At 35.8% G+C, this 10524-nt stretch overlaps 1 protein-coding gene across 1 annotated transcript; it reads left to right on the forward strand.

Moving 5' to 3' along the window:
• Positions 1–235: 235 nt before the first annotated feature.
• On the forward strand, positions 236–1798 carry LOC145681906 (uncharacterized). The gene has a single exon (XM_081753510.1). The coding sequence runs from the start codon at positions 236–238 to the stop codon at positions 1796–1798; it is 1563 nt and encodes a 520-aa protein (XP_081609636.1).
• Positions 1799–10524: the final 8726 nt, after the last annotated feature.

Consider the following 10524-nt stretch of genomic DNA (forward strand, 5'->3'; position numbering starts at 1 on the left):
CAGTGCCCCGCTTGTCCTGAACAACATCCGACTTATAGCTTTAAGTGTTAAGCTCGACCCGCACCTTCACCGGACAAACCTCACTTAGTGGCACCACTTCGCACTCAAAGTGAACCAACGACCGACCCCACTCATTCCTCCAATGTACTACCTGATTCTCAGCCTGTTACAGTATCTCAACTTCTTCAGTTCATCACATTAACGCTACAAAACGTTCATCCTTTTCTACGGCCGCATGTACTACAACAAGTACAGTATGCTGCCCGCTGCATATTCCACGTTACCTTCAATGCCACCTATACAGGCCAACGAGTTCACTTTCACACCACCCGCTTGGAAACATCTGTTTGAAATTATGAATTTCTTCATGGATATCGTTATTATCTTTCGCAACATCAGTTCCCTCAATCAACATAAACCTCTCTTCGAACAACTTCTTCTGGAAGAACATGCATCAGCGTTTCTACTAAACGGAACGCATCTCACACCTCGCATGTCTTGTAAGTTCTTAGGATACCAGATCTTTCGAGCCGACAATCAAACACCAGCCCTCCGCGCCAATGTCGGCGTACTCATTGGATTTGCTTCTCAGTTACCTTATCGTACTTTCCAAGCTCCTATTTCCAACCTTCTAGAATATCTTATCACAACCGTCTATTTCAAAGCTTTATACATCACCTTGGCGACCATCTACGTTCGCCCCGGCCATGCAATACCATACTCCTTTCTTCAGTATATCGCAAACAATTTTCGCCACTTCATTATCATGGCCGATATTAACATTCATAGTAGACCCGCTTACCAGAAGGCTCAATTCCAGGACTTCGTTACAACACCCATACCTTGCATTCTGCATAAACTTCCAAAATCAACACGCCCTCTCTCAGATACCACACCGGATGTTGTCATCACCTCAACTACCCTTGCCGGCAAATGCCATATCGAAGTCTTAGACCCTCTTGGCAGCGACCACCTTCCAGTCAAGTTAACTATCAAACGTTCCTTTCGACATCACTGTTCTGTAAACATTCCACCGAGCGAGGTCCCTAGATTTGACAAAGCTAATTGGGATTACTATAGAGTTCATCTCACTTCTAAGCTTGAACATCTCGAACCACCAAATACGGAGGATGAACTATACTCGGCGCTGGATACTATCACCTCTTCTATCCATACAGCATCTGCCGAGAATATACCTACCTCGCAAGTACATCCATGGCGTCCTCGCTTACCACCTCAATACCTTCACATGATCAGACGTTCTCGACAATTTTACCGAGATTACGTACGTACAAAGAACGAGGAGGCTCTCCGCCATCACCGACAACTCCAACGTACGGTTCGAAACTACGTTATAGCCTATAAACTTCGAAACTGGGTCAAAACGTGCAATACACTGGACGCAACTTCACATCCTACCAAATACTGGAAGAGATTTAACGCATTGACTGGCAAACTCACTCGAACACCTTATCCTCTCATTGACGGTGATCATCCACTCACCTCAGATAGTACCAAAGCTGATGCCTTTGCAAATCACCTCCAAACCATCTTCATGCCATTTCCTCCTGAAAGATCTGAACGACGCCATCCGGCATATACGTTTAATGTTGATTCTCGTCATCTTCAACCCAGTACAAAGCATACCTTTCCAGCTCCTCACGAACTTACCACACCTATCACAGTACCAGAAATTCGTATGAAGTCACAGCTCGCAAACGTAACACTGCTCCAGGCATGGACCCTATCACCTACCGTCACATTAAAGAGAGTCCTTTATGTTTACTGCTCCTGTTAGCCCATATTTTCACTTTCATTTTACGTACCGGTTTCATTCCCGTCAATTGGAAAACCTCTAAGACCTTAATGTTTCTAAAACCTAACAAGCCAGCTACCTCAGTATCATCTTACCGTCCAATCCAATTAACCACTGTTTTCTGCAAAATTCTCGAACGCATTCTTGTTAACAGACTTCATCCACATTTCTCTCGCCATCGCATCATTCCACTCCATCAAGCAGGTTTCCGTCCTCGCATTGGTGTTCATGACCAGCTCTTACGCCTCACCAATCTCATTACGAATCATTTTAACCGCTCACAGCCATCATGTTTACTTCTATTTGACCTTGAGAAAGCTTTCGATAAGGTGGCATCTTGCGCTTTTCTTTAAGCTTCTGTTCTGTAAACTACCAATGTGCTACATCCGATTCATTTTCAACTTTCTATCATGTCGCATAACATACATATCTGTAAACAACTCCTTATCACACCCTGTCTTTATTCATTCCGGAGTTCCACAGAGCTCAGCATTATCTCCACTTTTGTATCTGCCCTTCGTTGCCGATCTTCCTCCACTTCCTTCAAATGTACATCTCTTCCAGTTTGCAGACGACACGGCCTTTCTTGCTCTCGGCAAAACGATCCATCAACTGAACACAGCACTCCAATCTGCCATCGATATCTTTGTTAGTTGGTGCTCGAAATGGCGATTACGCCTAAATTCTGAGAAGACTCAAGCAATAGTTTTTCTTGACCCTAAGAGACGGTCCCGCGTCCATAGAAACCCAACACGCCTGAACCTTAATGTTCTTGATACTCCTATCAAACCTACCAAACACGTTAAGTATCTAGGCATTACATTCGATACTCACCTCACATGGCGTCCTCACTTAGCTCAGATTATCACTAAAGCCTACAATAGACTGAATCTTCTTCGCCGACTTTCTGGCACAACCTGGGGCCTACGAGCAGATACCATTCTCACAACATATAAGGTGTTCCTACGACCCGTCCTAGCCTATGGGTTCATAGCTTGGGTCGCTGCACATTCAACCTTTTACAGCAAGCTCAAGATCCTAGAACGACAAGCCCTGCGTATTGCATATCGTATAAAGCTACCCAGCCCTACACAAGATCTGTATGATCGCATCTCCTTTCCTCACATCCTGTACCACATTGAAAAGCTTCGACTTTCCTACATCACCAATAGACTGGCTCAGAAGCATCCCCTTTTCCTTGATATTCTACACAGTGATATCGATTATGCTCCACAACATCCTGTTCGCCACCCGCCACTCTCCCTCCTCTTTACTTTATACCGTTATTCACTCCCACCAAATCATCCAGATCAAGACATCGCAGCTGCCTTTGCCATCCATTCAGATTCGCACTACATCTTCCCATCATATGCACAGTAATCCATCTCTTCTAACAGGGCTCATTGTGTCTCTCATCATGATCCTGAGCAGCCCCATGATCGGAAGATAACATGCATTCGTCTAACTAACCCTTCCCTTTACTGTGTTGTGGCGTTCAGTGCACCTCACTCTCATCTCCATCTCATCACCTATCCTAATGATTATGGCCAAAGGCCATAATGTCTGCTATGGTACTTTGATACTATATAATTTATAATCAATAAAGTTAATATAAATTATTAAATCGCATAGACCATCCCTGCTGCCTCCTTTCTATATTAATATTCGAGAAAAGGGCGTAACCCTTGTAAGGGGCTAGCATGCCTTTAGCATGCTAGCATTGTGTAAAAACAATCCAGGACGTTCTGTGCCAGCAAAAAGCACCATTCAGGAATTGATTGAAAAATGGCGGCGTACAGGATCGGTTCAAAATGCTCCCTGGAACAGACGACCATCTGTCTGCACACCTGAATTAAAGATGCAGGTGGAAGAGATAATGAGAAGAAGTCCTCGAAAGTCAACCAGGAGATTGAGTCAACAGGTTCATGCGAGTGAGAGAAGTTGCAGACGTGTTTTAAGGGGACTGAAGTTAAAACCGTACCGGATAAGTGTTGTGTACGAACTGAAGGAGCCTGACCTGCAGAAGAGGGTGCATTTCTGTTCATGGCTGTTGAGCAATGTTGCCAGTGGTTTCTTGGATCCACTAATGCTCATCATGAGTGACGAGGCGTGGTTCCACCTGTCTGGGTACGTAAATTCCCAAACCAACCGGTATTGGTCGACAGAAAATCCACACGCAATCCACCAGGTACCCTTGCATGATGAGAAGATTGGTGTTTGGTGTGCCATTTCCGCCACACGCGTTATTGGGCCCATATTCTTTGAGACGACAGTGAACAGTGACGTGTATATGGGAATCCTGGAGGAGTTTTATACACACTTGACCGAAGAGGAGCGTCAGTTATGTTACTTTCAGCAGGACGGTACAACATGCCACACATCAGCTGCCTCATTGTCCCTTGTGCATGAGATGTTTACACCAGAGAGGACAATCAGCAAAGGCTTGTGGCCTCCTCGGTCACCAGACTTGTCCACGTGTGACTTTTACTTATGGGGACGTTAAAGGGAAGAGTATCCGAAACAAATCCACACACAATTGAAGAACTCAAGACCAGGATCCAGGATGTCACCAATAGCATTACAACACAAGAACTGACAAGGGTATATATGAATCTCCTCAATCGTGCTCACATGTGTGTTGAAGTGGGCGGAGGACACTTTCAGCACCTGCTGTGAAGGCTGCTGTGAAGGTGAGTAGTCATATTCAATACATTACATTTCATTTATGTGTTGTAGTTAATCATATTCAATACATTACATTTCATTTTATGTGTTCACTTTACGGGCCGGTTTTACGTGCCGCACCCTGTATTATTTGATATTTTAATGCTTTATCATAATTTACAGTATTTCAATCCCAACGGACTTCTATATTTAGTTTTCACTGCATTTACTTCTAGACCTATGTTCCTGAAGCATTAATAAGTTCTCTGAATGCTTCTATTATATTCTTATCAACATGTAATGTATTTAGAAGGTCTGTATGCATCATAACTTCATAAATACCCTTCAGCTCTAAGCTCTAAGCTCTGGTTATTGTGTTTAATTTTCCTTATAGTATACTCCAAACAAAGTTCAATAATAATGGAGAAAACTCAACTCCTTGTTTCAATCCAATTTTCACGTAAAAGTTCATTTCAGAAAAAAAACTTACACTTGCATCATCATGTCGTAGCTAGTGTAGATATATTAGATTTCCCTCATATTATTAGTATTCAGTATAAAGACAATTCAAGATTTAATGACAATTTTATTTTTTACTTTTATCTTTTACTTTTATGATGTGAAATAGTCATAAAGTGGATTAATAAGACAGTCAGCAAACATTTCAAAATTCTCTTCAGCAGACGATTCCTCATTCTTCATTCATTGTAAATTTGTGTAACTTATGTAACCTGATGTAACCGAATTGTTCTGTAGCTGATGACAAATAATTAAATAAGTCGAGAATTCCTATTACCTTGCATTTTCCTCAATCCTTACACGTGCGTACTTTGGATGTTTTCCGTACTTTCGACGGCCATCTTCCTTCTTTGGATGGTATAAAAACGTCCCAGGACCCGGAAGATGAGAGAAGCACACGAGAAGCAGAGGAGTATACAAGGACCGAATATGAGCAACAGCGGGAGAGATATATTCCAACCTCCACGCCAATTTGGTATAGAGGCTAAGACATGGAGACGACCAGTCGACGTTCAGGAACTGAGGTACGGAACACACATCCAAAGTCCTAAACGCCCTATCTTCCTTTTCTTTCTTCCTAAACCAAGACCCTCGACTCTCTTTTTTTTAATATTTGTTCTTATTTATTTCTACTCACATGCCTTACAAATTAAAAACGCTCATCGTCTTCTCAGATACCTCTCAATTCTACCAGTGAGTAATATTTCCTCATATTAACGATTATCGTTTCATTTCTTTCTTCAAAACGACGACGAAAGCATTGCAACCGAATGCAAAAGCGTAAGACTAGTGTGTGTAGCATCATCATGTTGTAGCTAATGTATATACCATTAAAACATCATATCAGCAATATCCATACTAAAAGTGTATCAATATCTTCTACCCGAAAGTATGTTGTGTCTGTTTAATCATTTTAATTGCTTAAGTTGGTAGATAGTAGCACAATAAAATTATAATATATCGGTTAGCTCTAATGTACAAGGTCCTTAATTCAATATCATAGGTAAAATATTTTGTGTTGAATAACATCGTGTCAATATAGTTTTCCATATAGATTAATTTCTTCCTGCATTCTCTTTCCTACATTTCTTTCGTCAACAAGCACTTGCATTACTCATCCGTCTCTTAATATAAAGAATATAGTCATGGACAATAAATTAAGTTTATAGTAAAATGTCATATGGTTCAATATCAAGCGTGATAAGGTGTATGAAAGCTGAAATTTTATCTAAACGTATTCGAACAAATTTAAGACTATAGCTTTCTGATAAAAGATGTAATGTATAAACAACAATTCTATCCTAAATGTAATTAGTGTATATATGATTATTCTCTGTCGTATTATGATAAAGTAAAACAAAAAATAATAAAACGACCTATGTGATCTTAAGTTTGTACCATTACTTCGCGAAAAAGAAATCAAAGTGAAAAGACATTACGTATGTATCAAACTGATGAAATCTAAACAAAATATCAAACGGACAAACACACACGATAAGAGATAGTTAATATTGTTCCAAACAACACAAAGATAATTTATTTAATAATAAAATGCAAAATATTCAGTATAGCAAAATTATATATGCAATAAAAACTGGTAATAATTCTTTAATAAATGTTAATTGAGCCTTTGCAAATAATTTCTCTTAATGTATATACATGGTACATTTCTAATAGTAAAAAGAAAATAATTATCTGCATTCCACACAAAACGAATCATGTCTTCATGTTCTAAGTAACATACCCCTACATTTCGTTGTAATATACAGAAAAATGTGCAAAATTTGTAATTTAATGTGTAAGTAGTAGCTTAACATGTGCGAAGAAAAACCTTATTTATCCTCTAATGCAATAATATATATTAAAATACAAGAACAAGATTAGAACAGCAAACAGGATGTACTGTCCTAGCACATAAAGCACAATTTGTTGAAATCATTTTTTTCTTTCTACACAAAATGATCTAAAAGCAATAGTAAGAATGGTAACAATCATAAATGTCTAATAAACAAATTGGTTGGCATCATTTTATCAAATTCATTCAAATGTTACAACACAGTTAAACATTTGTCACTATATTTATTGATTAAATAGGATCAACAGATGTAACATAAAACACATCTTGCAGAAAAATAAAACAAATCATCATAAAGGAAACAGTTCTGTGCTATTGTTAATGCTAATATACTCTCAAAACTGTAAGATGAAAAACGGCTATAGTTTTCTAATAATTGCTTAATTCTTTGTATGTGTTGAAACTATGAACAAATCCTACATTGTGTTGATACTTTTGATTAAAATACCTTTATCGGAATGTTTATAAAAATAATCAAAACATTCACCCATTCACGAACATTGTTTTGGTAGAATTTCAAACCTTTAGATCAATTAATACAGTATATTAATCTAATCCATAATCTATATTATAACTAAATCATCGTGTAATTCGTCAGTACTGAAAATAGTCTATAGTTTTGTCTGTAATCAATCTGAAATAAAAATGCTTGATGTCCTATTATACAAAGATACATAAAAAATCTTCATAAGTAAAAATAATAAGATATTTCTCATCCATCGTATTCTCCTGATATATCTCCACATCATGAACTCGAGTCTCGTCAATATAGTATTACCAGTTCGTTGTAAATAATCCTTATGATTCATAAAATTTCCTGTATTTGAAAAAAAACCTTCTGCCTATAAAAATATATTGTTCTTCAGTACAAGAAAATTACTCCATATTCCTAAAAGTTATCCATATTGTTATGCTTACTAATATGAAAATATAGAATTTAGAGTGTGTTTGTTCAACTCTTCGTCATCAACTCGTGAATCAAACCAATACTTATTCAATATATACGCTACAAATATATAATTTCAATTGACCTTCATTTATACCGTAATATTTACCTTATCAAATTTCTTTAACAAGAAAAATGTATACAATAACAAGCTGATATGAACAACAAAATAAATGGTTATGTAAAACAATATTTATTTATTTATTGATTAAATATTCAAAACAATTAGTATTTTAGTATGAAACCAAAACGTCTTAGTCTATCATTCAAGAATCGAATAATTTAAACACGATGTAGGACATGGAAATGGAGTATACTGAGTCGTATTTAACGCCTATATACCGTGTTACTATGCAGTCATTTTAAAAGGTACTTACAGTTTAATAAACGAATATTTGAAGTAAAACAGTTCAATCTGACATTCATGCATTTAATAATTCAAGTAAGTCAATAGTTGTTGGTAGTTGCCGCTAATCGAACATGAGTAATCTTGGTATACTAATCAAATATCAATTCTTAAATGTATACCTGATATATCTTATAATAAAAAGGAAGCAAATCAATCTGACATTCACACATTTTAATAATTCAAATAAGTTAGTAGATGTCACTAGTTGTATTGTCTTCTATCTAACATATAGATTTCAGTATTGTACTAATCAAAATATCCAACTTTAATGTAAAGCAAATATAACTTATAATAAAAAGGACAAATCAGTCTGACATTCACGTATTTAATACTTTAAATAGGATAATACATGTCGCTAGTTGCGCTGCCTCATATCGAACATAAATTACTAGTAGAGTAATCAAAAAGCCTATCTATAAATGAAAACCAAATATATCTTATTATAAAAGCAAACAATTCGGTTTGACATTCACGCATTTTATTAATTCAAATAAATTAGTAGATTTCGCTACTTGTGTTGCCTTCCATCTAACATGATTTAATTTTAATATTGCACTAAGCAAAATACCAATCCTTAAATGGAAACCTGTTATATCGCATTATAAAGCAAACAAATCAGTCTGACATTCACCCAATTTAATAATTTAAATAAGTCAATAGTTGTCGCTAGTTGCGCTGCCTCCTATCTAACATGAATAAGTAACTAATGCAATAACAAAAGCGTATTCATAAATGTAAAAAAATATATTTTATTATAAAAGCAAAACATAGCCCTCTCAATCATACTGAAATACCTTTAAACAGAATATTGGCTATCTATTAAAATAAATGTCAATAATGTACTCTTCAGCTAGCATTACATAAAACCCATTTATATTATAATATAAAAACAATACATGCCAGTCTGTCAGTTATGTATTTAATAGTTCAAGAGGATAATTCTTGTCACTAGCTGTGCTGCCTTTTATTTATTCTAAATAATAATAATAATAATTTATTTGTACTTTACACCCAAAGGCAATTACAAAGTACAAAGCTTATACATCATTATCGAAGGATATGCAACCCAACTAAAAATATGGAACTAACATTGGTAACACGAAATAGTACTAGAATAGGAATGTTTTTTCTCTTTACATATGCTGTACAAAAATATTCTACAATTTATCATTTAGTAACTGAAAACACTTTCGCTTAAAGGTCCTTAATTCATACTGAAATAAATCCAATCCCATAGACTCAATTTTGTTACCTGCATCACATAATTTAAACAGTGGTGAATTCCTGTTCACATTTATTCTGTTTTCAGGCATATAAAAAAACCTGTCTACCTCTCAGATTTTGCCGAGGACAATAAAAAGGTAATCTACTTAATAAGAATGCGTTATCTTCCTTGTTATCGATTCATTTTTTAAGATATAGTACTCGCTGTATAAATCTCCTATTTTCAAGTGACAATAATTTGAATTTTTTTTAAAAGTTCATCATAAGGAATATAATGAGTTTGAATACCATATATTTTATACGCAGTATATCTCAATAACTTATTCTGAACTTTCTCTATTTGCTGTTTCCTACACTGATAAAATGGATCCCAAACAATAGATGCATATTCTAGTTTGGATCGAACAAATGCATTATACAACGATAAAATAGTACCTTGATTTTTAAAATAACGACTTGACCTCTTAATAAAACCCAGCATTTTAAAAGCTTGGTTAGTTATTATATTTATATGATGTTTAAATTTCAAATTAATATCAAACCAAACACCTAAATCTCTTATAATTTCCTTTCTTTCTAACGTCTGATTGCCAATAGTATATTCAAATATTGTGCGTGCTTTATTAAGAGTAAAAGTCATTACATAACATTTTGAAATATTCAACTGAAATTTATTTCTCCTACACCACTCATTAAGCCTATTAACATCTGTTTGTAATTTAATACAATCACTTTCCGTGCGGATTTCTTTGTATAATTTGGTATCATCTGCAAATATTAAGCATGAACTATATTGAAACATATTGGGTAGATCATTTATCATAATAAGGAAGAGTAAAGGACCCAAATTTGATCCTTGAGGTACCCCAGAACGCACTGTGAATTCCTTAGATTTAATATTATTAAAAATAACATATTGAATTCTTTCATTCAAATATGAATGAAACAATTTGACCAGTTCTTGTGATATACCAAATGTTCTCAGTTTACTAAGAAGTACCCCATGATTAACCAAATCAAAAGCACGTTTAAAATCTGTATATACTACATCTACTTGAGACCTTTTATTAAACGAATCATTAATTACTTGA

The sequence above is a fragment of the Thermobia domestica genome, chromosome 3 (assembly GCF_964235325.1).
Source record: "Thermobia domestica chromosome 3, izTheDome1.hap1.1, whole genome shotgun sequence".
Lineage (NCBI taxonomy): Eukaryota > Metazoa > Arthropoda > Insecta > Zygentoma > Lepismatidae > Thermobia > Thermobia domestica.

Bases quoted from the DNA above. Each gene is read 5' to 3' on its own strand.
- LOC145681906 (XM_081753510.1), top strand. From the start codon at position 236: ATGTACTACAACAAGTACAGTATGCTGCCCGCTGCATATTCCACGTTA.